Raw genomic sequence first — 27,979 nt, 5'->3', positions numbered from 1 at the left:
GCAAGCCTTCATTATTAGGACGCTCAGTATGAAGCATTACATGTCCCCTCCAATGTCACAAATAAAGGTCACATCAGAAAACCATAACACCTAAGGGTACTTTCCCACTAGCGTTTTCCTTTTCCGGCATAGAGTTCCGTCCTAGGGGCTCAATACCGGAAAAGAACTGATCCGTTTTATCCCTGTGCATTCTGAATGGAGAGTAATCCGTTAAGGATGTCTTCAGTTCAGTCTTTTTGACTGATCATGACGGAGATAATACCGCAGCATGCTACGGTTTTATATCCCCAAAAACTTGTTGGAATGCTGGATCCGTCATTTTTTTCCATAGGAATGTATTAGTGCCGGATCCGGCATTCAAAATACCGCAATGCCGGACCCGTCCTTCTGGTCTGCGCATGCAGACTGAAAAAAAGGTGAAAAAAATAAATGCCGGATCCGTTTTTCCGGATGACACGGGAAAGACAGAGCCGGCATAAAGACGGATCAGGATCCTGTTGGATCAGGCAGGCAGTTCCGCAAGTGTGAAAGCATATGGTACTGAGCTTGCGGTTAGCATATATAACTTTTACCATTCTATATTAAACTTTTGTCTTTCATTGAACCCCTCAGATTTCTGGAGGATTAGTTTCTGTTTTCCACCTTCGTCACTGACTGCTAAATAATAGTCCGCTTGTAAGGATGATTGGAACTTGAAGTAGCTGTTTCCTTCACTGAATTCTTTCTGAAAAAAGATGATTTCACTGCGGTTTCCTGCAATGACGTCGGGACAGTCTCCTTTCTGTAATGGTAAAATGAACAGGTACGTTAGAGTGCGTGTCTAATCCCAAATCCCCCATTTTGTCCCCTTTCCACTTCTTCGTGCATTGGATCCATCAACACTTGAAGGTTGGCATCATTTAATTAGTTTGGGAAATCTCTCATTGATTGGACAAGTTGATGAGTTAAAGGGGTTTTCCAGGACCTAAACCTCTTCACAATCTCTGACGTAACTGTGCATCATCAGTGTTAGGCGCGAATATTAGAACCGTGAATATTAATTTCAAATATCAACACTTCCAGAATTCGCAAATATTTAGAACAGGCATCCTCAAACGGTGGCTCTCCAGCTGTTGCAAAACTACAACTCCCAGCATGCCCGAACAGCCTACAGGTATCAGCCTACAGCAGGGCATTGTGGGAGTTGTAGTTTTACAACAGCTGGAGGGCCACAGTTTGAGGATGCCTGATTTAGAATATAGTGCTATATATTTGTAATTTCGAATATTCTAGATTTTTTTTCATCAGTAACCTCCCTTCTTGCTTGTGAGCCAATGAGAAGGCTGCAATGTCTTTGTCTGCGCTTAGCAACATCCCTAGCAACCAATAGGAAAGCTGCCTACCCCTTACTATATAAGAACCTCCCCAGCAGCCATGTTCTACAGTGTTTTAAAGTTCTGAGAGAACAGCAGTGTCATTGCTGAGCTCTGTGCTTTCCACATTACATTAGATAGTTAGTTAGCTCATATATATATATATATATATATATATAATACAGAGAGATAGCCGGAGATAGTCAGTGTAGGTTAGATCCTGATATAGTGTAGCTGACAGGTTCTGCTGTCCATACATACATGCTACAGACATGGTGCTGTGATGTCACAACAATACTTAGTGCACCAATCAGTAATATGTAGTCAGACCTGATAAAATGCGAAGTTTCACATATTGTGCCAAAATATTCGGATCATTAGTGCCGATTAGCGCAATCGCGAATCTATTGGAGCACTCTATCTGCATATAAAGCCATTTTCTCCAGTCTCAGGAAACTACTAGCAGCTTGGAAAATATAGCAAAAGTGACCCACGCCTGTATTGCGTGCGCATTATGCGAATATTACATTGGCGATTTTTCTCAATCAAGAAAATAATCTCAAATTCGCGAATATATAACGAATATTAGCACAAATATTTGTGAAATATCGTGAATTTGAATATAGCCCCTGCCGCTCATCACTATACATCATTGGTGCCAGAGGCCAGAAGCAATGAGCGCTTCCATCAATACAGATAGAAGCGCTCATTGCTGGAGCGCAGGGAGCTGCCCGGTCCGCACTCCTCCCCTCCTTCAGGCTGGCGGCGCTCTGAATGGTAGAGCAGGAAGACTTCTCCCTGCTCAACCATTCAGCCTGCAGGCACGGATCGCGCTGCTGGCCTGTGTGGGTGGAGCCCGCAGCCCGGTAATCTGCATAAGCTCCGCCCACACAGTACTGCCGCGCGATCTGTGCCTGCAGGGAAGAGAGGACTGTGAGATTCAGGAACAGCACAAGGTGAGTAGTTACTGTGTTTTTTTGTTTTTAATTTAGAGGGGTCACAGAGTACTTTATTACTATAGAGGGGGCACAGAGGACTTTATTACTATAGAGGGGGCACAGAGGACCTTATTACTATGTAGGGGGCACAGAGGTCTTTATTACTATGGAGGGGGCACAGAGGACTTTATTACTATGGAGGGGGCACAGAGGTCTTTATTACTATGGAGGGGGCACAGAGATCTTTATTACTATGGAGGGGGCACAGAGGTCTGTATTGCTATGGAGGGGGCACATAGGACTTTATTACTATGGATGGGGCACAGAGGACTTTATTACTATGGATGGGGCACAGAGGGCATTACTAATGTGATGACGGCACAATGGGCATTTCTACTATGGAGGAGGCACAGAGCCAGAGGGCATTACTACAATGAAGGGGCACAGTGGGCATTATTACTGTGAAGGAAGCACAGTGGGCATGATAGAGGCCATAACTACTGTGAGGGGGCACACATCTATACAAAACTACTTGGAAGGTTGTACAATGAGGGCAATACTACTGTGAGGGGGTACAATTTTTTTTAAAGTATTGGGGGAAGGGGGGTGCCAGAGAAAGGACCCGCCCCGGGTGTCAAACACTGTAGGCACGACACTGAAGCAGGGAACTATTTGCTCCCCGCTCCACCATTGAGCCGCCAGCTCTCAACAGCAGCAGCAACAGCACGATGTCCTCACACATCGTCCTGCTGATCTGTGTAGGAGGAGGAGCGGGGCAGGCTGGGAATCGGCCTCTGCTCCTCCTACACAGCAGTGCGATGTGTCACAGTATCCTGCTGCTGATGCAGAGCGCAGATCAAGGGAGGAGCCAGGTGACTGAGGCGAGGAGTATTTATTGTTTGCTTACTTCACTTCCTGTGAAGGGGGCACATCTGGGCATAACCACTGTGAAGGGGGCACTGGGCACATATCTTGGCATATCTACTATGAAGGGGACATATCTTGGCATATCTACTGTGAAGGGGGCACATATCTTGGCATATGTACTGTGAGGGGGCACATATTTTGGGATATCTACTGTGAAGGAGGCACATATCTTGGCACATCTACTATGAAGGGGGCATATCTTGGCATATCTACTGTGAGGGGGCACATATCTGTGAGTAGACCTGAGGGACTGAAACACTGGGTAGAAAATAAAAGTAGGCACATAAGGACTGATTCACATATATCCGTAGCATGCTCTGTGTAAGGTATTTAATAAGCCTGTGGCAGGGCTTAATAGGCAGCCAGTAAACATTCCATAGACTGCAATGGTATGCTATTGCAGCCTATGGAATAAGCGATAAGAAGACCGTGTTAAAGGGGTTGTCTCACTTGAGCAAGTGGCATTCATCATGTAGAGAATGTTAATACAAGCCACTTACTAATATATTGTTATTATCCATATTGCTTCCTTTGCAGTCTGGATTTATTTTTCTATCACATTTCCATGGTTACAGACCACCTTGCAATCCATCAGTGGTGGTCGTGCTTGCACACTATAAGGAAAAGCACCAGCCTATGTGTGCTCCCATGTTCCCGGCCACCAGAGAGTCTGATGCTTTTTCTTATATTGTGCAAGCACGACCACCACTGATGAATTGCAGGGTGGTCTGTAACCATGGAAACAAGCAGGGTATAATGTGATTGAAAAATGAATCCAGATAGCAAAGTAAGTGATGCACAATCACAATACATTAGTAAGTGCCTTGTATTAACTTTCTATACATAATAAATGCAACTTACTGAAGTCAGACAACCCCTTTAAAGTCCACTAAAGGGACTAAAAAGTAAAGTAATGAAATGTATTTAAAAAAAATTAAACCCCCAGAAGAAGCTTTGTATGGGAAAGGTATGTCAGTGTGTCCTTAGCTCCATTTTGGTAGGTATATTTTGTCTCATTATTTCAGTTGCATTCTGTTGGCAGAGGGACCTGCAATTCCCTCCCTTCCAGTACAGCACTTTCCCCTAGCCTGAGATGACCCTAGGTGTGCCTGCTGGGCTCATTAATGTGGGGATCTGTACAGGGCTGAGAGCCCCATTCAGTGTCAATGCCTGGAAGCTGCATGAGCTGTTGGCTGAGCAAAGTCTAATCTCCTTGGGCCAGATTTATCATGACTCTGACAGCTCACTCCACTTTAACATATGGCTAAAGTCAGTTTTAGCCAAGTCAGATTTATTATTGGCCCTTTAAGACTGTAATAAATGTGGTTTGACGGTAGCAGTTTATCCATCAGTAAGCAGCTTTACAAAAGTCGCACATCTTTACGAAAAAGTCGCACGTCTTTACGATAAAGTCGCATGTTCTATTAAAAAGTCTCATAAGATAAGCATGGTCCTCACTGGAGTGAAATTGCGCAATTTTTTGCAACTTTTTTGCGACTTTTTTGCGACTTTTTAAATAGTCTCAATAGTAAATCTGTCTAGAGATTAATTTACATAAGAAAACACGCCCACTTTCAGAAAACTGGCGAGCATAGTGCAGAGCAGAAAAAAGTCGCAAATTTTTGCGCAGTTTTAGTGATTGCGCAAAAATGTGCGACTTTTTCACTCCATTATTCTGACTTGAGCTAATGATAAATCTGGCCCCTTGTGTTTAGATCTGAAGTATTTACTGTAAGTGCCGTAAGCTAAAGTATAGTTAGCGCTCAGATGGCCGACGTGAATTATTTTGGTTTATTTCACATACATGTGGATGTGTGACTAAGTGACTAATGAACTTAAATGCTACTGCGTTGTGTTAAATGGAAAATAAAAGCTGCTTGTACTTTTAACCTTTGAAATGTGTGTGCCTGTCATTGCCGACCCCCTCACAAGCACACGGACCCTCGACAGGTTCCAATAAAAATTTGTCTAACTTCACCTGCAAAAAAACAAGCCCCCTACCAGCTATGTAATTGGCCCTGAATAGGTTAATATTGATTACCTATTCTTTACCCTGACTCCTGTGAACCCCACGGTCAGTTGATTAAAGGGGCTGCTGTGCTGCAGTGAGTATTGCAGCCTCTTTATGTTTGCTGGCCACAGCTCCATACATTTTGGAGTGGATGGCACTGAGATGCAATACCAGGTACAACCACTACACAATGTATAGCGCTGTGCCTGCTAAACAGTGAACACCACATAGCTTGCCGAAGGGGAGTACTGAGCTGTCTGCTTCATACACATTGTAGTTTCCGGCACTGTGGCTGCCCGCAAAACCTGATCAGTGGGAATGCCGGGTTTTGTACTCCTACCAGACTACCAGGAGCAGCAATCTGTGCTCCGTCCTGTGCAGCGTTCTCCACGGCAGCCAGTAATGCCTACACCCGTCCAGGGTTAACAAGCCAGCGCTCTGCCAGAATGATGATTTTAAAAAGTGGTATAATTCAGAACTTTGGGTTCTGAATTATACCACTAATGAATTAATAAAGTATTTAACCAAAATTATTTTTGGGCTATTTAAAACTGTTTAAATGATAATTGTAAAAAAGTTTAGTTACTCTTTAAGTTTACTAGTTTACTCTTTAGCCATTTTTTGCAAGTCTGACCAGTGTCACTTTAAGTGGTGATAACTTTAAAACGTTTTGACTTATCCAGGCCGTTCTGAGATTGTTTTTTCCTCACATATTGTACTTCATGACACTGGTAAAATGGAGTAAAAAAAAAAAATCTTTTTTATTTATACAATAAATATATTTTTTTTTAAACATTTGGAAAAATTAGCAAATTTCCAAGTTTTAATTTCTCTACTTCTATAATACATATTAATACCTACAAAAATAGTTACATTTCCCATATGTCTACTTCATGTTAGGATCATTTTGGGAATGACATTTTATTTTTGGGGGACGTTACAAGGCTTAGGAGTTTAGAAGTAAATCTTGAAATTTCTCAGACATTAGGTGATCCACAAGAATTAATGGAAAATAGAGATACGATTTCAAAATTATGCTTTTTGGGCACATTTTCCATTTTAATATTTTTTTGCCAGTTACAAAGCAAGGGTTAACAGCCAAACAAAACTCAATATTTATGGCCCTGATTCTGTAGTTTACAGAAACGCCCCATATGTGGTTGTAAACCGCTGTACGAACAAACGGCAGGGCGCAGAAGGAAAGGAATGCCATACAGTTTTCAGAAGGCAGATTTTGCTGGACTGGTTTTTTGACACCATGTCCCATTTGAAGCCCCCTGATGCACCCCTAGAGTAGAAAGTGACCCCATCTAAGAAACTACGGGATAGGGTGGAAGTTTTGTCGGTACTAGTTTAGGGTACATATGATTTTTGGTTGCTCTATATTACACTTTTTGTGAGGCAAGGTAACAAGAAATAGCCGTTTTGGCACCGTTATTATTATTTTTTTGTTATTTACAACATTCATCTGATAGGTTAGATCATGTGGTATTGGTATAGAGCTGGTTGTCACGGACACAGCGATACCTAATATGTATACAATTTTTTTTATTTATGTACGTTTTACACAATGATTTCATTTTTGAAACAAACAAAATCATGTTTTAGTGTCTCCATAGTCAGAGAGCCATAGTTTTTTCAGTTTTTGGGCGATTATCTTAGGAAGGGTCTCATTTTTTGCGGGATGAGATGACGGTTTGATTGGCACTATTTTGAGGGGCATATGAATTTTTGATCGCTTGCTATTACACTTTTTGTGATGTAAGGTGACAAAAAATGACTTTTTTTACATTGTTTTTATTTTTATTTTTTACGGTGTTCACCTGAGGGGTAAGGTCATGTGATATTTTTATAGAGCAGGTTATTACGGATGCGGCGATACCCAATATGTATATATTTTTTTATTTATGTAAGTTTTACACAATAATATCATTTTTGAAACAAAAAAATATCATGTTTTAGTGTCTCCATAGTCTGAGAGCCATAGTGTTTTCAGTTTTTAGGCGATTATCTTAGGTAGGCTCTCAATTTTTGCAGGATGATATGACGGTTTGATTGGCACTATTTTGGGGTGCATATGACTTTTTGATCGCTTGCTATTATACTTTTTGTGATGTAAGATGACAAAAAATGGCTTTTTTTACTCCGTTTTTTTTTTACGGTGTTCATCTGAAAGGTTAGGTCAGCGATACCTAATATGTAAACTTTTTTAAATTTACTTAAGTTTTACACAATAACAGCTTTTTTAAAACCAAAAAATGATGTTTTAGTGTCTCTATATTCTGAGCCATAGTTTTTTTTATTTTTTGAGCGATTATCTTAGGTAGGGGCTCATTTTTTGGTGGGCATACGCCTTTTTGATCGCTTACTGTTGTATTTTTTGTGATGTAAGGTGACAAAAAAATGGTTTATTTAGCACAGTTTTTTTTTGTTTGTTTTTTTACAGTGTTTATCTGAGGGGTTAGGTCATGTGATACGGACGCGGCAATACCTAATATGTCTATTTTTTTTGCCCTATTTTTTTAAAAAAAATTAACTTTATTTGGGGAAAATTAAGTTTTTGTTAATTTTTACTTGAAACTTTTAATTTTTGGGAGGGAAAACATTATTTTTTTCAACAGTCTTTTTACTTTATTTTTTGTCCCACTTTGGGACTTCAACTTTTGGGGGTCTAATCCCTTTTACAATGTATTCCAATACTTCTGTATTGGAATGCATTGGCTGTATGAGTAATACTGTGTGTATTACTCATACAGATTCCGGCCTGTGAGATCCAGGGGGCTGGATCTCACAGGCTCGTCACCGGAAGGCAGTGCCGATGCCTAAGGAAGGCATCGCGCTGCCTTCCATGCCATCGGATCCCCCCTACAGCCGCATCTGGACCTGATGGCACCGCCGATTGCCGCGGCCGCATAAGGTAAAAGCCGCAAACCCAGGTCTGAATTGACCTGCGCTTTGCGGCGATAAGTACCAGGAAATAAGGGCGTACCGGTACGCCCTATGTCCGAAACAGGTTATGGATAGGTCATCAATACCTGTAGCCTTGATAACCCCTTTAACCACTTCAACCCCCCTAGCTGAAACACCCTTAAAGACAAGGCCACTTTTTACACTTCTGCACTACACTATTTTCACCGTTTATTGCTCGGTCATGCAACTTACCACCCAAATGAATTTTACCTCCTTTTCTTCTCACTAAAAGAGCTTTCATTTGGTGGTATTTCATTGCTGCTGACATTTATACTTTTTTGTTATTAATCGAAATTTAACGATTTTTTTGCAAAAAAATTAAATTTTTCACTTTCAGTTGTAAAATTTTGCAAAAAAAACGACATCCATATATAAATTTTTCGCAAAATTTATTGTTCTACATGTCTTTGATAAAAAAAAATGTTTGGGTAAAATAAAAAAATGGTTTGGGTAAAAGTTATAGCGTTTACAAACTATGGTACAAAAATGTGAATTTCCGCTTTTTGAAGCAGCTCTGACTTTCTGAGCACCTGTCATGTTTCCTGAGGTTCTACAATGCCCAGACAGTACAAACACCCCACAAATGACACCATTTCGGAAAGTAGACACCCTAAGGTATTCACTGATGGGCATAGTGAGTTCATAGAACTTTTTATTTTTTGTCACAAGTTAGCGGAAAATGATGATTTATTTATTTTTTATTTTTTTCTTACAAAGTCTCATATTCCACTAACTTGTGACAAAAAATAAAAACTTCCATGAACTCACTATGCGCATCACGAAATACCTTTGGGTGTCTTCTTTCCAAAATGGGGTCACTTGTGGGGTAGTTATACTGCCCTGGCATTTTAGGGGCCCAAATGCGTGCAAAGTAGTTTGAAATCAAAATCTGTAAAAAATGACCTGTGAAATCCAAAAGGTGCTCTTTGGAATGTGGGTCCCTTTGCCCACTTAGGCTGCAAAAAACTGTCACACATCTGGTATCGCCGTACTCAGGAGAAGTTGGGGAATGTGTTTTGTGGTGTCATTTTACATATACCCATGCTGGGTGAGAGAAATATCTTGGCAAATGACAACTTTTCCCATTTTTTTATACAAAGTTGGCATTTGACCAAGATATTTATCTCACCCAGCATGGGTATATGTAAAATGACACCCCAAAACACATTGCCCAACTTCTCCTGAGTACAGCGATACCAGATGTGTGACACTTTTTTGCAGCCTAGGTGGGCAAAGGGGCCCACATTCCAAAGAGCACCTTTAGGATTTCACCGGCCATTTTTTACAGATTTTGATTTCAAACTACTTCGCACACATTAGGGCCCCTAAATTGCCAGGGCAGTATAACTACGCCACAAGTGACCCAATTTTTGGAAAGAAGACACCCCAAGGTATTCCGTGAGGGGCATGGCGAGTTCCTCGAATTTTTTATTTTTTGTCACAAGTTAGTGGAATATGAGACCTTGTAAGGAAAAAAAAAAAAAAAAATCATAATTTTCCGCTAACTTGTGACAAAAAATAAAAATTCTAGGAACTCGCCATGCCCCTCACGGAATACCTTGGGGTGTCTTCTTTCCAAAATGGGGTCACTTGTGGGGTAGTTATACTGCCCTGGCATTCTAGGGGCCTAATGTGTGGTAAGTAGTTTGAAATCAAAATGTGTAAAAAATGACCTGTGAAATCCTAAAGGTGCTCTTTGGAATGTGGGCCCCTTTGCCCACCTAGGCGGCAAAAAAGTGTCACACATGTGGTATAGCCGTACTCAGGAGAAGTTGGGAAATGTGTTTTGGGTGTCATTTAACATATACCCATGCTGGGTGAGAGAAATATCTTGGCAAAAGACAACTTTTCCCATTTTTTTTATACAAAGTTGGCATTTGACCAAGATATTTATCTCACCCAGCATGGGTATATGTAAAATGACACCCCAAAACACATTCCCCAACTTCTCCTGAGTACGGCGATACCACATGTGTGACACTTTTTTGCAGCCTAGATGCGCAAAGCGGCCCAAATTCCTTTTAGGAAGACATTTTTAGACATTTGGATCCCAGACTTCTTCTCACGCTTTCGGGCCCCTAAAATGCCAGGGCAGTATAAATACCCCACATGTGACCCCATTTTGGAAAGAAGACACCCCAAGGTATTCAATGAGGGGCATGGCGAGTTCATAGAATTTTTTTTTTTGGCACAAGTTAGCGGAAATTGTTTTTTTTTGTATTTTCTCACAAAGTCTCCCTTTCCGCTAACTTGGGACAAAATTTTCAATCTTTCATGGACTCAATATGCCCCTCACGGAATACCTTGGGGTGTCTTCTTTCCAAAATGGGGTCACATGTGGGGTACTTATACTGCACTGGCATTTTAGGGGCCCTAAAGCGTGAGAAGAAGTCTGGAATATAAATGTCTAAAAAAATTTACGCATTTGGATTCCGTGAGGGGTATGGTGAGTTCATGTGAGATTTTATTTTTAAGTTAGTGGAATATGAGACTTTGTAAGAAAAAATAAAATAAAAAATTTCCGCTAACTTGGGCCAAAAAAATGTCTGAATGGAGCCTTACAGGGGGGTGATCAATGACAGGGGGGGTGATCAGGGAGTCTATATGGGGTGATCACCCCCCTGTCATTGATCACCCCCCCGTAAGGCTCCATTCAGACGTCCGTATGTGTTTTGCGGATCCGATCCATGTATCCGTGGATCCGTAAAAATCATACGGACGTCTGAATGGAGCCTTACAGGGGGGTGATCAATGACAGGGGGGTGATCAGGGAGTCTATATGGGGTGATCAGGGGTTAATAAGGGGTTAATAAGTGACAGGTGGGGTTGTAGTGTAGTGGTGTTTTGTGGTACTTTACTGAGCTGCCTGTGTCCTCTGGTGGTCGATCCAAGCAAAAGGGACCACCAGAGGTCCAGGTAGCAGGTATATTAGACGCTGTTATCAAAACAGCGTCTAATATACCTGTTAGGGGTTAAAAAAATCGCATCTCCAGCCTGCCAGCGAACGATCGCCGCTGGCAGGCTGGAGATCCACTCGCTTACCTTCCGATCCTGTGAAAGCGCGCGCCTCTGTGCGCGCGTTCACAGGAAATCTCGCGTCTCGCGAGATGACGCGTATATGCGTGACTGTGCGCAGAGCTGCCGCCTCCGGAACGCGATCCTGCGTTAGGCGGTCCGGAGGCGGTTAATATAGCCTATGGGGGCCATAAAGCCATCTCTTCCCTATGGCTGTGTAAAGAGCAGGTCTTTATGGTGAACACTCTGCTGGCAGCGTGGTTTAAGGGGCATTGTGCAGTGTTCATGAGGGAGGGGGCAGTCTATTAGCACTATTTATTGGAGGGGACCTTGGCCATTATGGGGGTTTGGCCTTTAAGTGTCCTTTGCCTGAAAATGATTCTTGAAAGTAAGCAGATAACCAATCAGATTCCACCTTTCATTTTGGACAGCTCCATTGCAAAATAAAAGGTGGAATCTGATTGGTTGCTACGGGCAACTAAACCAGCTCTACTTTACATCAGTCTGATAAATGACCCCCAAATTTATCCGTGGGTAGCCGATTTAGGAGCGGCTCATACGACTCTCTCATACGTCTTACCTTGAAGTAAAGCTTCATGTCTTCTGTACAGCACATGTAGTATTTCTCATCCTTACGTTTTATAGTGAAAGCCACAGAAAGTCCATCAGTTATACTAGTGGTTTTATAGATCTGAAGCTGAAAGATTTGACAGTCTGAAGGAAAGAACAGAGCACACACATCTTAGTGTCTGGGGTCGTTCATACAATAAGGCCTCATGCACTCGACCGTTGTTGTGTTCCGTTCTGCAAAATGTGGTTCCGTTGTTCCGTGATCCGTTTCCGTTTTTGTTTCCGTGTGTCTTCCTTTATTTTTGGAGGATCACCAGACATGAAGGAAAGTAAAAAAAAAGTCTAAGTCAAGTTTGCCATGCAAATGATTGGAAAAAAACGGACGCGGATGACAATCTTGTGTGCCTCCGTGTTTTTTCACGGTCCTATTGACTTGAATGGGTCTGCAAACCTTTTTCCGTGAAAAAAATAGGACAGGTTATATTTTTGGGACGGACTGGAACCACGGATCACAGATGCGGATGACAAATGGTGCATTAGCCGAGTTTTCAACTGACCCATTGAAAGTCAATGGGTCTGCAGAAAATCATGAAAAACGGAACAACGGACACGGAATGTAACAACGGTCGTGTGCATGAGGCCTAATTCTTACATTAAGGGGTTGTCCGACCCCAGAAGCAATCTTACGTATGCCCTAACAGTGCTTAGCTTAAAAAGGTCACTTACCCCATAAAAACAAAACCCTACAAACATTGGAAGAACTGCAAGTTTTTTTCCCCATCTCCATTCCTCAAATAATTCATTTTTATCTACTATATGGAACATTAAATGGTGCCGGTAAAAAGCTATGGCTCTTGAAAAACAGGGAGGAAAAAAAAAAGAAAAGGAAATGTAAGTTAGGCCTCATGCACACGACAGTATTTTTTCACGGTCCGCAAAAACGGGGTCCGTAGGTCCGTGATCCGTGTCCGTTTTTTCGTCCGTGGGTCTTCCTTGATTTTTGGAGGATCCACGGACATGATTGGTGTCCGCCTGGCCGTGCGGAGCCAAACGGATCCGTCCTGAATTACAATGCAAGTCAATGGGGACGGATCCGTTTGATGTTGACACAATATGGTGCCATTTCAAACGGATCCGTCCCCATTGACTTTCAGTGTAAAGTCTGGAGTCCCTTTTATACCATCGGATCGGAGTTTTCTCCAATCCGATGGTATATTTTAACTTGAAGCGTCCCCATCACCATGGGAACGCCTCTATGTTAGAATATACTGTCGGATATGAGTTACATCGTGAAAACTCATTTCCGACAGTATAATCTAACACAGAGGCGTTCCCATGGTGATGGGGATGCTTCTAGTTAGAATATACTACAAACTGTGTACATGACTGCCCCCTGCTGCCTGGCAGCACCCGATCTCTTACAGGGGGCCGTGATCAGCACAATAAACTCCTCAGGTGCCGCACCTGAAGGGGTTAATTGTACTATCATATCCCCCTGTAAGAGATCAGGGCTGCCAGGCAGCAGGGGGCAGACCCCCCCCTCCCCAGTTTGAATATAATTGGTGGCCAGTGCGGCCCCCCCCTCCCTCCCTCTATTGTAATAAATCGTTGGTGGCACAGTGTGCGCCCCTCATCGGCCCCCCCCCTCCCTCCCTCTATTGTAATAAATCGTTGGTGGCACAGTGTGTGCCCCCCATCGGACCCCCCCTCCCTCCCTCTATTGTAATAAATCGTTGGTGGCACAGTGTGCGCCCCCCATCGGCCCCCCCTCCCTCTATAGCAGTAACAACATTGGTGGCCAGTGTGCGGCCTCCCATCTCCCCCCCCCCGATCATTGGTGGCAGCGTAGTTCCGATCGGAGTCCCAGTTTAATCGCTGGGGCTCCGATCGGTAACCATGGCAACCAGGAAGCTACTGCAATAGTACAATAGTAGAAGATTCATACTTACCTGCTGGCTGCTGCGATGTCTGTGACCGGCCGGGAGCTCCTCCTACTGGTAAGTGACAGTTCATTTAGCAATGCGCCGCACAGACCTGTCACTTACCAGTAGGTGGAGCTCCCGGCCGGACACGAACATCGCAGCAGCCAGCAGGTAACTATGAATCTTCTACTATTGTACTATTGCTAAGTAACCATGGCAACCAGGACTGCAGTAGCGTCCTGGTTGCCATGGTTACCGATCGGAGCCCCAGCGATTAAACTGGGACTCCGATCGGAACTCCGCTGCCACCAATGATCGGGGGGGGGGGGGGGGAGATGGGAGGCCGCACACTGGCCACCAATGTTGGTAATGCTATATAGGGAGGGGGGGCGATGGGGGGCGCACACTGTGCCACCAATGATTTATTACAATAGAGGGAGGAAGGGGGGGGGGGGCCGCACACTGGCCACCAAGCTATTATTACAATAGAGGGAGGGAGGGGGGGTGCCGCACTGGCCACCAATGATATTCAAACTGGGGAGGGGGGGGGGGTCTGCCCCCTGCTGCCTGGCAGCCCTGATCTCTTACAGGGGGATATGATAGTACAATTAACCCCTTCAGGTGCCACACCTGAAGGGGTTAATTGTACTGATCACGGCCCCCTGTAAGAGATCGGGTGCTGCCAGGCAGCAGGGGGCAGTCTTGTACACAGTTTGTAGTGTATTCTAACTAGAAGCGTCCCCATCACTATGGGAACGCCTCTGTGTTAGAATATACTGTCGGATATGAGTTTTCACGAAGTGAAAACTTAGATCTGAAAAAGCTTTTATGCAGACGGATCTTTGGATCCGTCTGTATGAAAGCAACCTACGGCCACGGATCACGGACATGGATGCCAATCTTGTGTGCATCCGTGTTCTTTCACGGACCCATTGACTTGAATGGGTCCGTGAACCGTTGTCCGTCAAAAAAATAGGACAGGTCATATTTTTTTAACGGACAGGATACACGGATCACAGCCTCGGCTTCAAAACGGTGCATTTTCCGATTTTTCCACGGACCCATTGAAAGTCAATGGGTCAGCGAAAAAAAAAAAAAAACGGCACAACGGCCACGGATGCACACAACGGTCGTGTGCATGAGGCCTTACTAATAGATTTTTATTTAAAGGGATAATAAAAAAATTCAGACAAGCTCTAAACTAGCTTGAAATAAAATAAAAACCATGTTATATCTCTCTCCAGGGCCATTGTCTGCAGTAGTCCGCTGAGGACAGTCACTGGCTGCAGCGGTCACATGCCATATCCCGACACGTCAACAACAAAACAAGGAGAACTGGACCAATGCCACAGAGAAGTTTTCCTCAGACTTAACAAACAGTGATGGCCAGTTTGCAGTGTTCGCCAGCGAACACATGAGGGCTGCCATCTTTAGTAAGGTAGACTCACCCGTCCGGCGATGCACAGGTAAGCCCTTACCTGTGCCTGTGCCGCGAGCCAGTCTGAGATCAAATGCGGTCACCGGGAGCAGGCAGTTCTGTTAACAGCCCGATAAAGGCCCCCGGCGGTTGTTCTCGGAACTGCCTGCTCCCGGTGAGTGCATTTGATTTCAGACCGGCTCGCGGCACAGGCACAGGTAAGGGTTTGCCTGTGCATGGCCAGACGGGTGAGTCTACCTTACTAAAGATGGCAGCCCACATGTGTTCGCTGGCGAACACTGCAAACTGGCCATCACTGTTAACAAAGACATTGGTGTAGAGCTTATAATAAGAATATATTAGTAACTTGCAATTAGTCCCATCTCCTACAAACTGGTTTAAACACTTAGAGGGGTTTTCTGAGACTTAACAGAGTTGTCCTGCCATATATATTGATGACCTATCGTCAGGATAAGTAATCAGTATCTGAACGGTGGGGTCCGACATCCGACACCCCTCTGATTGTTTGAAGAGGAGCCTTCCTGTTCATCACCACGCACGTTGTCTCGGAAGTGCAGTGTAATGACGAGTACTCGCTCCATTCATTTGTATTCAAATGAATGGAGCAAGTATTTGTAAATATACTACGCGGCTGCTACAGTGGAGACGGTGCGTGGAGTAGTGATGAGCGGCATAGGCAATATTCGTTTTCGCAATATTTCTCTAATTTTTCACATAATATTCGCAATAAATTCAAATCAGCGCTAATGATGTGCATATTTTTTGCGCAATATGTGCAACTTCATATTTTAGCAGGTCTGAGTAGATATTACTGATTGGTGCACTATGTCTGTAGCATGTATGTATGGACAGTACGGTTTGTCTCACTTCAGCAAATAGCATTTTGGGCTCATGCACATGGCCGTAGTTTCTGTCCGCATCCAATCTGCATTTTTTGTGGATCGGATGCGGACCCATTCATTTCAATGGGGCCGCAAAAGATGTGGACAGCCCACCGTGTGCTGTCCGCATCTTTTGCTACCCCATTGAAATGAACAGGTCCGCATCCAATCCACAAAAAACGCAGATATGTCCTTTCTGTGGCCCCGCAAAAAAGATAAAACATGTCCTATTCTTGTCCATTTTGTGGATTAAGATAGGACATTTCTAGAGGAGTGTGAAACAAAATGGCAGCATGCACACGGCTGGGATCCGCGATTTGTGGACTGCAAAATGGATGCGCTAGTGTGCATGAGCCATTGTGTAGATAAAGTTAATACAAGGCACTTACTAATGTATTGTGATTGTCCGTATTGCCTATTTTCCATCACGTTATACACGGCTTGTTCCCAGGGATTACAACCACCCTGCAGTCAATCAATGGTGGTCGTGCTTGCACACTATAGGAAAAAGCGCCAGCCTCTCTGGTGGCCTGGACCAAAGGAGTGCACATAGGCTGGCAGGGCTTTTTCCTATAGTGTGCAAGCAGGGCCACCACTGCTGGATTGCAGGGTGGCCGTAACCCCTCGATATGAGCAGTGTATAATGCGATGGAAAAATGAGTCTAGCAAGCAAAGGAAGCAATATGGACAATCACAATTGTGATGCACGGCAAAGGCCATGGGTCCCTTAAAGCAAATGTTTTTCGTGATGCCAGTTGCAGTGAAGCAACAAGGGCACAGGGCCCCTTTTAGTGATGTAGTAGATGGTACCCAGGTGTAGGAATGCCAGAGTGGTGTAAGGTGGCCTAAATGTCCCTTTATGTTAGTGCACGTGTCACGGTGCTCCTACCTGGGTACGCTGGAACCCAGGCGTTGTCGTCCAAAGCAAAGCAAATAGGGGGAATAATCAAGGGATTTGAAGAAATAAATTTAGTCCAGACCTTATGATGAAGTTCAATATCAGCTTTACTTGAATAAACGTTTCTCCAACAGTTTCAGGCTTTGTCTTGGTTCCCAGCAGGCGTTAGCATTAACTCTGGCAGGCAAACAAACTCAACTCTGCTACATCTGTTGCTCTCTGGCTCTGCTGTGCTGACAAGCTTTCTGTAGAACTTTGCTTCTTACTTTATGCTGTAACTTCTCTCTGTAGTCTGACTTTAGATTTGTCCAGGGAAAACTCCTTCTGGCTTCTGAGACGTCAGGCTTTGGCCTCTGTGTCCTGCAGAGCTGAAGGTGCTTTAGCCGGCTTAGGCAGGACACGTCCAGCAGAGACGTGGACCTGCTTCCTTCCCCAAGCAAGGGGTACTCTCCACTGACCTCTAACTAGAATGGAAAGAAGGTTCCATCCTCTGCAAATGTAGCTCTGCCACGCTTGCTGCCACCTTCTGGTGAACCAGGTAAATTACATGAACAATAACAGTTACAAGAAATAAACATACACAGTGTTTAGGACCTGATATAAATACACATGATGACATAAGGTTAACCAATAGGAGACAGTAGCGGGGTGCGGAGTGGTAATGACACTCTGGGTCATTACACAATATATTAGTAAGTACCTTGTAACTTTATCTACACAATAGATTCCATTTGCTGAAGTAAGACAACCCCTTTAAGTGACCACTGTCATAATATGTTACACCACACTTTATAAATTTGCCACAAAATAAAATTTCCTGTTTAAGTGAAATTGAGGGTCCTGCTGCTTGTTGCCGATAGTTTAGTAACTGCTATGTAATCAGGCAGAGCCCCTTAACTTGAGCAAGAATATTATGCAGTTTAGTAGCTTGTTCTGCCTCCTTCCTTTGTGTTGATCCCCCCCAGTTCTTGTTGCTTGAACCACACGAGGTAGACAGATTTATAATGAATTGTCCTTTTTTAGGGATAAAGAGCTGAGCCCAGACATAACCCCTTCGTCACCCATTCACCCCTTATGAGTGGAGAATCGGAGCATTTCATGCTCCAATACTCCTCATTGCCCTGTGCTGCATCACGCAGGGGAAGGGCTGTTTTATTTACAATTTTACAATGCTAGGTGGAGGCTTCTGCCTAGCAGTGATCCCGGTGGCGTTACCGGCACTACTTGGTGGCCTATAGCCAGGGGTGTATCTATCACGAGGCAAACAAGGCATTTGCCTAGGGCGGCACTTGCCAATGGGGTGGCAAAATGCCTTGTTTGCTTAGTGATAGTTACACAATATGCTAAATATTTTTTTGCCCCTTGTCCGATCCGATCCTTCACTATGCGAGTGGCATCGCCGGCGCCGCATAGAGAAGGAGTTGAAAGACTTACTTCCTCCTCCTCCTGACTTCCTCCTGACCTCCCCTGCCTTTTGCGTTCGCGCGTTGTCGTCGTGACGTCACACGGAGGTGGAGTCACGGGCCGGCAACGCTAGGGTGAGCCTTATCTCCTCGGATCCTGCACACGGTCACCGTGAACACTGAGGCCAGGCCCCGGCCACCAATGCACTGATCCCTGAGCCTGCTGTCTTCAAAAACTGTAAGTACTTAAATTACAGTAATTCACAAAAAAATCTATTACTTAGTTGTTTTATGGGGTAAGTGGGTTGGGACCCGTTGGGTGGTAAGAGGGGGGAGAATTAGGGAGGGGTTAATACTGTACTATCTCTAGCTGCACATTGTTAAAAAAATAAAATAAAAGTAATCTATAAAATACATTTGTGTTAGAAGTTGTGCTTTTTTAATTTTTAGAATAATGACACAGCCATTTTATTTAACGTATTTGTGCTCATTTCTATGCTGTTGGAGGAGGGGGTGAGGGGCAGTATCACACAATCTTTATATATTTTTTTATACATATACAGATTGTGATTGTGTAATACTGCCCCTCACCCCCCTCCAACCAACACAGAAATGAGCACAAATGTATTAAATAAAATAGCTGCCTGTATCATTATTCTAAAAATAAGAGGAGGGTCAAATTTATATTAGGGGGGCTGCCCGAGTTTAGTCTCGCCTAGGGCAGCACAAAACAGAGATACATCACTACCTATAGCGCTGCCCTAGCATTCCCCATATAGAGACCCGGTACATCACCGGATCTAAAGAAAAGGCACTAGCCCTGTGCGATACAGTGCAGGGTAAGGGGGAGCATGAAATGCTGAATGAGGGAAGAAGGGGTTATGTCCGGGTTCAGCTCTGACCATAGTTTGTATTGGGGAATGGGAAAAAATTCAGCCATGTTTTTCTTGTTTAGTCTTTATGGCATTCAATGTGTCCTAAAAATGACAGCCTTTTGCCTTTTGCCATTTTCCATTATTATCATTGTGCACAATAAATATTTTTATATTGTAATAGTTCAGACATTTTCAGATGTGGCAATTATGTTTTTTTTTTTATTGTTTATTTTTATGTGTACAATTGCTTCGGCTTCATGGGTAGCTCACTATGACAGTCCCGGGAGCCTCCACAAGGTCCCAGACTGTTATAGCAACTGATGGGGGTTCTGATCAGAGGACAGAGGGAGCCCCCACCCTCTGTCTTACCCCACAGATGCTGCAGTTGCTATTGACAGAGGCATCTGAAGGACTAAATTACCAAAATTGTGGTAATCTGTGGTCACTGCCGGTAGGTTTCAACTGTATTATACAGCCCGCACCTGCCGTCTATGGAGGAAGCCCTGCGTGTGAACCAGCTCCATACAACCCACGCAAATGGCGTAAATGTACATGATAATGCATCAAGGGGCCAAGCTTATGATTGTAGACACTTGAAGTAAGGACCAAATCCACTTGATCACTACAAAATCTAACATGGCGAATGCACTTGACACACTACCTGATCCTGGATTACCAAAGACTGCACCATCAGGGTCATCAGGATGAGCTTCCAAGCATTGCTTAAAAAAGTTCTCAATAACTCCTGTTATACTTTTCTTTGACTTTTTCCATGCATCTGTCTGTAAGCTACATATATCTGTAAAATCAATGCATTAGATATTACAAATCAATAAATATACTGTATACAACTAACATTGCATGTAATTCCCAGATCGATGGAGATATCTGTGCATTTTACTGTTCATATTGCTGTCATGTAGTGCTATGCCATGAACTATCAAAAGACCCATATTCCCCAGAATTAGAAACTCTTCAAAAGGAACTTGTCCCCAGATCGTGCCCTAACCTCAGATCCAACGATTGTTTTCAGCTGATTTTTAGGGAAGCGTAGCCTTAACACTGGCTCCCTACCAGTGTTATGTGTCGGGCTCATGTATATAAAAGACTGATTCCTGTATGTGTATGGAAGGGTTAATTTAGTGGTTCTAACACGTTATCACTATTCACATCTATACCTAATGCAGATAGACATTATGCCACATTCCTAATTTATAATTTAGAACATGTGCCCTGCAAGCAATTTTTGTAAACATTCTGTGCCCATCCCAGTGTGGGCACTAAAGGTATAAAGACTCTCTGCATGTCACAGAGGGTAAGCACTAGATAGGATGTCTCTTGAACACGCTACCCTGTCTCTTTGTTATCCATCATTTTGGGCAGTGGCGCGTAAAACAAGACCTTACCAAGATTTGACTCGAGCTAAGTGACTGTTGCTTTACTTTATACGGTGTAACTGCTGCTGTATCTGTATGCGTCTTCTATCACTGCCATTATTCAGTAATTTACTTATTCACTTAGCCTTTGCTTGAGCCTATTTATTCCTGTATCCCAGAATCCACTATTAGGTATTAGGAAGATAGGGGGCAGCAGAGCCCACAGCTTTCACAGAATAAACGGCAATGCTCTTTTTGGGGCTCTTTTTACAAATAGTCTATTAGGATTATCAAAGTACCTGTGTAGGATTTATTATCTATACATTTTGAATCATATTGTATTATCATTTGTATGTGGTAAAAGGAGATGTCTCATTTAGACAAGCCCTGTTTTATTTGAAGTCCGCCCAGCGAACAATTGACCCTTGGATGTACAGCTTCTGAATCACACAGTGAGCAGCTTATTTTGCCGGTTCCTCTGCTTCATACTATGGATGACTATGCAATACATAGGCGGGCCTGGTCTGTCACAGCAAGGCAGCTCTCCATATTCACTCATAGGGGGAGGTCTAAAGCAGCTGCCCTATGATGTCTATTTGCCCTGATAGGACATATGAAAAATGTTTGCTGTAAGACAGCCACTTTAATGACATTGTTGGCGTTCCTGTCTGGAAAATGAATATGTAGACTGACTTAGGGTCGTTTTACATTAGGTGATGATCATTCAAATGATCATGTTTGTCCTCGATCAAAACACTCATTATTGTGTAATGTCATTACATAGGGGGCATCCTGCCAGCACGAATGTAAAGGCGGTATTACACAGCCCGATGTGGCAGACGATTGTCGGGAGGAGACCACGTCTATTACATGCAGCGATCTCCTCCGCAGTATGGAGGGGTGATCGCTAGGCCAAACCCCATGCTGTATAGTGGTTTTCCGGCGGCAAACCACGATCTGCCGCCTGCAAACAATGAGTTTTTAACATGTCAAAAGATTTGGAATGCCCGATGAACAAGCAATTGGTGGCAGTATTACACTGCCAGATGATCGCTAACGAGCATTAATACGAATGCTCGTTAGCCATCATCTGCCGAAGAATCGTCAAGTGTAATACAGGTGTAATACTGTATAGGGGCACAAATCATTGCATGAATGATCAATCATTCAAATCCTTCCTGATAATTGTAACAGACAAATGAATGGATAGCTCATCTATCTGTGTAATAGGGCCACTAGTTATGCCTTTGTACTATGCATAGTAGAAATCTAATCAGTGATCTGGAGAGATGGCAATTTGTCAGGTTCATCTAGTAATACGTGTTTTATCTCTTACACAGTCACATCCGGTTGTATATCTGCACCGCACCAGACATAACACCTTGGAGATTCCATATCAGTGAATTATAGGTCATTATCCGTCACTGATTTGGAAACTCCAAGCTATTACGTCTGGTGCAGTCCAGATATACAACCAGATGTGACTGTCTAAGAAATCATTTACACTGAATTTATCAGTATTGACACTTACACGTAATAAACGTCTCCATCAAAATGAATGTTTAACCCTCACTACTAGCCATAAATAAAATAAGCCATATATCCCAATAGGGTCATAAAAAATGTAATTCATGAACTCTGAGAGCTTAAGGGCTCATGCACACAAACTTTTTTTTTTTGTCCGCATCCGATCTGCAATTTTTGCAGGTCATATGTGGGCCCATTCACTTCAATGGGGCCGTAAAAGATGCAGACAGCACACCGTGTGACATCCGCAACAATATAGAGCATGTCCTATTCTTGTTCGCATTACGGACAAGGATAGGACTGTTCTATTTTGGCCCGGATGTTCCATTCTGCAAAATGTGAAACGCACACAGCCCGTATCCATGTTTTGCGGACCGCAAAAATTACTACGGCCGTGCGCATGAGCCCTAATAGAGAAGGAAATCAATGATGATAGCTTTTGTGTGTGAGTGAAAATTCCTGCAAATAGTTTTTTCTATGTAATATACTCCATCCCACTTTATATACTGATATTTTTTTGCATTATTTGCCTAGAATATGCACAATAACCTGAGGCTGCTGCATAACAACAGCCGATATGATCCATATGCAAATGAGCACTTAAAGGGGGTTCTCTTGGAATGAGTTAAAAAGGCTGCCAGCAACCTGTCCTAGAATGTGGGCAGGACTGTTTGCCTCCACTTACAGAGCTGCCTAGGTGGTGAAGAGATTTGGCCTTACTAGACACAATGCTCTGGCACTTACATATACTACATATTGGCTGCTCAGCCATGATGTCACATCATAGTCAGGATCTTATCATTACCAACTATTATAGAGTAGTGCAGCTTGTAGGCAGCTCAGGAAGTGGTGGTGAGAACCCCTTTAAGTGCACTGAGGGTGGGCCCAAGTCATTCTTTGCACCTGTGCTCCCCCATCTTTCTCTGTCAACTCCTCCCTCTCCTCCATGATTGACAGGGCCAGGTTCCTATATAGTGATCTTGCCTGGTCCTGTCAATAAAGAAGGAGGAGAGGGGGGGTCTGACAGAGGACACAATAGGAGCAAGGGTGCACAGAGTGGCTTGGACCCTCCCCCAGTGAACTTACCTGCTCATTTGCATACAGAATTTTTCCAGAATAAAACAACAGTGAAAGGTATCATTACTTTTAGTTGTGCTAGCACTACAAGGCATTGTTTCTGGTGTAACGGTGAAATACCTGGTGGCAAACTGCCTTTAAGTCACAAGACAAGATCTTACTGAATAAGTAAAACATTTCTGCTGGCCTCAAAAACTGAAAGATTTCTGAAACTGAAATATCAAATTTGCACATCAACCGGTGACTGCTTAGTGGTGGAATTAAGGGCCCTTTACACATGCTGGGAATCGGCCAGATAATCACTAACAAGTGTTCATAGGAAAACTCGTTAGCTATTATCTGACGATAAAAAGATGTCGCCAATTATCCGATGAATGAGCGAAATGCTCGTATAACGAGTTCACCACCTCACCCATGAATAGCGAGCGACCGTTATAATTCTCCAAAAAAGAACTCCAAACTTGCAAGTCCACTCTCAATTTCTTACCCAAACAAATGTAGTGATGTGGTGAAACAACGCCCGTCGTCGCCCCTGCTAACCTCCTACAAAAAAACCCTTCCTCACTACCTCCCCTTTTAAATCTTCCAACTTGTCCCTCGAAAATCTACACTCCATCTCAATGGTATCAATGACAATCCCCAGGAAACTCAATTACGTGACCGTCCCTACCGTCTTCTCCGTTCCCAATGGAATTCCAAACGCATACTCAATGTATGCAGCAAAATTGCACACACTCTCGAATCCGGAGGGCCGATACAAAGAAAATCGTCAAAGTAGTGAATGATAGATTCACAACCAGACAAATCCACCACCGTCTATTCCAAAAACGAGCTAAACGCTTCGAAGTATGCACATGACAAGGAACAGCCCATAGGCAACCACCTATTGACAAAAAATCCCCCATCTCAAAAACACCCCAATAAGTGCAAACAATCCGGATGTACTGGCAATAACCTAAACGCCGCCTCGATGACTGTCTTTGCTAGCAGCGCCCCTCTCCCAAAGTTCTTAACCCACGCAACTGCCACATCAAATGAGGTATAGACCACGGAACACAAGGCCGGATCAATACCGTCATTGACCGACGTTCCCTTTGGGAAAGACAGGTGGTGAATAAGCCGAAACCTATTCACCTCCTTCTTCGGAACGACCCTCAGTGGAGACACTCGCAAATTTACAAATGGCGGATCCAAAAACGGGCCCGCCATCCTACCTAACATAATTAATTTTTTAAGTTTCTCTGCCACTACCTCCGGATGCTCTCTGGCCGACCTCAAATTCCTTTTCAATAACACTGCATCCCCGGGAACAAACAGAATTTTAAAACCCAGCGAACCCCCGCACAACAATGCCGCCACCCCCGTATCCATCTAGGAACGGCTCCATCCTTTCCAGGCAAACTTGCATCTCCCCCTTAGTTATTACTACCCCCCTTTTTGTGTATTTCCCCTAAAGCACAGCGCTGTTCCATGAGATCCCCCACAAACGGAGCATTTGTGCTTGAATTTGCACTTAGCTCCAAATTTACAGTGCCCATCATTAAATGGGAAGCACAGGCCCTTTGCGTACACAACGGCGACACTGGATTGACACCCACTTCCTGATTCCCCCCGAAAGGACTGCCCTGACCTAATGGGCGCAGTCACCTTCAGCCACAAAGCTATATCTTTGTGGTCCCACCTCATCTCTGGATGCACCGCTTTTCGCTGCCTGAACTGCTCGTCATACCGCAGCCACGCTATCCTATCAAATACCTGATACGCCTCACCGATTGCGTCCAGATAACAAAACAACGCCGAACAGAACTCCGGCACCTTCTCCCCTATCAAACTCGCTAATATCGCAAACGCCTGTAACCATTTCTGAAAGGTTTGCGGTATTAGACAATATCTACGCTTCTCTTCTTTCTCTTTTTTACCCTCTCCCTTCCGTAACCTATGCAGGTTAAACGTATCCAACTGGAGCAAAGAAAAAATCTCCACATATTCACCTTTCCAAATACAGTCCCTTACCTCCTGTTTTAAATGGGCTCCCAACGGACCCTCAAAGCAGACATATGCCTCCCTCTTGCTTTGTCATCCAACCGCACCGTTTCTTCGTCCGCCACCCCATGCCTGCGTTTGCACTGACGCCACATTACCCCCTAACCCTAAACTACCTCCCCTCACCATATTGCACCCTCCAGGGCCCCCGCCACCCCCCATGCCGGCAACGGGGACACCCCTCCCCATACCCCAACCTGCTAAAAAGCCCACTAATCCCCCCAACAGTTGCCCTAAGCCCCTACCTAAATCTGCCGGGGGCCCACCGCCCCCTCCATTACCCGGCGCTACCTGCACTAAGGGTCTCCACGAAATCTCACCTGGCTGCCTAGGTGCTGTGACCCCATCAGCCGAAGATCCTGAGTCCGGGTGTCCAGTCCTCTGCGCTGATCCTACAGCTTCAGACCCAAACGCTTCCACCAGCTGTCCCCTAGCTGCGCTCCTGCATGCCGGATTCCTCCCACGACGGGGAGTGCGGGAGGAAGCTTTTCCCGGCGTGGAGGGTCCTCTGAAGGGCTCTGTCTTCGCGGGGGAGGACTGTGGGCTTAAGTGTGCCGGCGGTCTGGTCCGCAGAGGTGCTGCTGCAGCTGGTCCTGAACCCAGCCGGGGCCCCGAACCTCCGCAGCCTCCCTCAATCTCCTAATGGTATCCTCCAGTTGCTCCATTCCGGTAAGCTTGTACTGAACAGTGTGGACTTCTTTACTCCTTTCTGCTCTACCTAAAATGGCACCTTTCTTCTCCTGGCCTCAGTCTTTTAACCCCTCGACCCCCACCCCTAAACTCAAATTACCCAATCCCTGTCCCCCCATGATCCCCTTAAACCCGCCCCCCTGACTAACTAGCCTATCCCTAACCTCTGGGGTCTCCCTGAGCCAAACCCCCCGTCATGCTGGCCTCCCCTAAGGCTCGGCCCCCAGCCCGGCCATAACTTTACTGGGGTGGCAGTCTACTCTGGACCATTGTTATAGTGAAGTTTCTGTTGACTTAAACTTACCTTCAAAATGTAAGACTCCATCCAGTACCTTACATATATCAAAGTCGATTTCTGCAAAAAAATAGAAAATAATTGTTAGAAGGGTCTCATGAAAGTCGGCTGAACACAAAATGTCGTCTTACTGAGACCTCCATGGGAAGACTTGTAAGTAAAGGTGGCTTTACACTTTTCATAGCTGTTGGCTGAATGCTCTTTTGGTTGACAATTTTTTCTCCTCACCCCCCCTCCTTCCTCCCATACACTGTTGTGCTTAACCGTTAGCTACTTAATACTGATAAAAACAAAGGACTGGTAATGTCGGGATTAAAAATTTTGGGTAAGGCTTTCACACTAGTGTTTTTGCTGGATCCGGAAGGGTTAATCAAAAACGCTTCTGTTACTCATAATACAACCATCTGAATCCGTTATGAGGCTTTCACACTAGTGTTTTTGCTGGATCCGGAAGGATTCATCAAAAACGCTTCTGTTACTCATAATACAACCATCTGCATCCGTTATGAACGGATCCGGTTGTATTATCTTTAACATAGCCAAGACGGATCCGTCATGAACTCCATTGAAAGTCAATGGGACACGGATCCGTTTTCTATTGTGGCAGATTGTGGCAGAAAAAACGCATTCGTCCCCGTTGACTTGCATTGGGGTCATGCCGATTCCGTCTTGCTCTGCATCCCAGGACGGAAAGCAAACTACAACATGTTGCAGTTTGCTCTCCGGTCTGGGAACGCAACTAAACGGAACGGAATGCATTTTGGAGCATTCCATTCTGTTCAGTTCAGTTTTGTCCCCATTGACAATGAATGGGGACAAAACTGAAGCTTTTTTTCCGGTATTGAGCCCCTATGACAGATCTCAATACCGGAAAACTAAAACGCTAGTGTGAAAGTAGCCTAAGAGGAGGGGTGGACTGGGAACTTAAACAGGTCCTGGAAAAATAAATAAATAAAAGAGTCCAAATTGACAGAAGGCAGGGCAACTGAAGTGGGCGGGACCATAAATACAGTAGTGCAGCATAAAATACTGCTCTACCACAATAATGAGGACAGTGGTACAGTTGAATTCAGGAGGACACCTGTAGCTGCTGGTCAGGTGCATAAGTACCTGATGCTCCAAGCATTAAGAGCATCAGATCTTTATGTACCTGGCCACTGGCGATGAGTTGGGTTCAGGCGGCCCCCTTGGGCAGGGACCCATTGGGAAAATTCTCCGTAGGATAGTCCAGTCCTCCCCTGCATAAGAGTCTGGTCATCTCCATAAAATGCTTAGTCAGGCCTGTCAAAATCAGCAGGTTCAGCCAACGTTCATCTAATATGTATGTCAAATACGGTTGATCACAGCTCCTCAATCACCTGCTCATATCCATTGGGCCTGATGAAGGGCTACATATAGCTCGAAACGTTACCTAAAATGATGAGAAGTAATCCAGCTCAGTTCAGGTGAAGCAATCTAGACTTTAATTCCAGCGATAAAAATTCTGTATAACAAGTGTATAGTTACGCGTTTTAGACCTCTTAAATATATGGGTCCTTCCTCATGACAAACATGAGCCCCCCATGTTTGTCATGAGAAAGGACCCATATATTTAAGAGGTCTGAAACTAGTAACTATACACTTGTTATACGGAATTTTTATCGCTGGAATAAAAGTCTAGATTGCTTCACCTGAACTGAGCTGGATTACTTCTCTTTATTTGCTGGATTTTATCCTTCCGCATCCAGGTGCGGCATCAGTGCACAGAGGGTGATTGAACTATCACAGGTGA

The 27,979-nt window shown here is 44.2% G+C and overlaps 1 protein-coding gene across 1 annotated transcript in view; it reads right to left on the bottom strand.

The window, feature by feature from the left end:
• Positions 1–336: 336 nt before the first annotated feature.
• Positions 337–27,979, bottom strand: part of LOC122926941 (interleukin-18-like) — a 39,147-nt gene continuing 11,504 nt past the window's right edge. Inside the window, exons 2-5 of the mRNA XM_044278464.1 lie at positions 26,218–26,268; positions 19,862–19,999; positions 11,794–11,927; positions 337–781 (exon numbers count right to left, since the gene is read on the bottom strand). Coding sequence (XP_044134399.1) covers positions 569–781; positions 11,794–11,927; positions 19,862–19,999; positions 26,218–26,268 — 536 coding nt within the window. The 3' untranslated portion in view covers positions 337–568. The remainder of the gene's footprint in view (positions 782–11,793; positions 11,928–19,861; positions 20,000–26,217; positions 26,269–27,979) is intronic.

Source organism: Bufo gargarizans, chromosome 2 (genome assembly GCF_014858855.1).
Source record: "Bufo gargarizans isolate SCDJY-AF-19 chromosome 2, ASM1485885v1, whole genome shotgun sequence".
In the NCBI taxonomy this organism is placed as follows: Eukaryota; Metazoa; Chordata; class Amphibia; order Anura; family Bufonidae; genus Bufo; species Bufo gargarizans.
The sequence above is the reverse complement of the archived record's forward strand: the minus strand, read 5'-3'. Positions and strand labels throughout refer to the sequence as shown.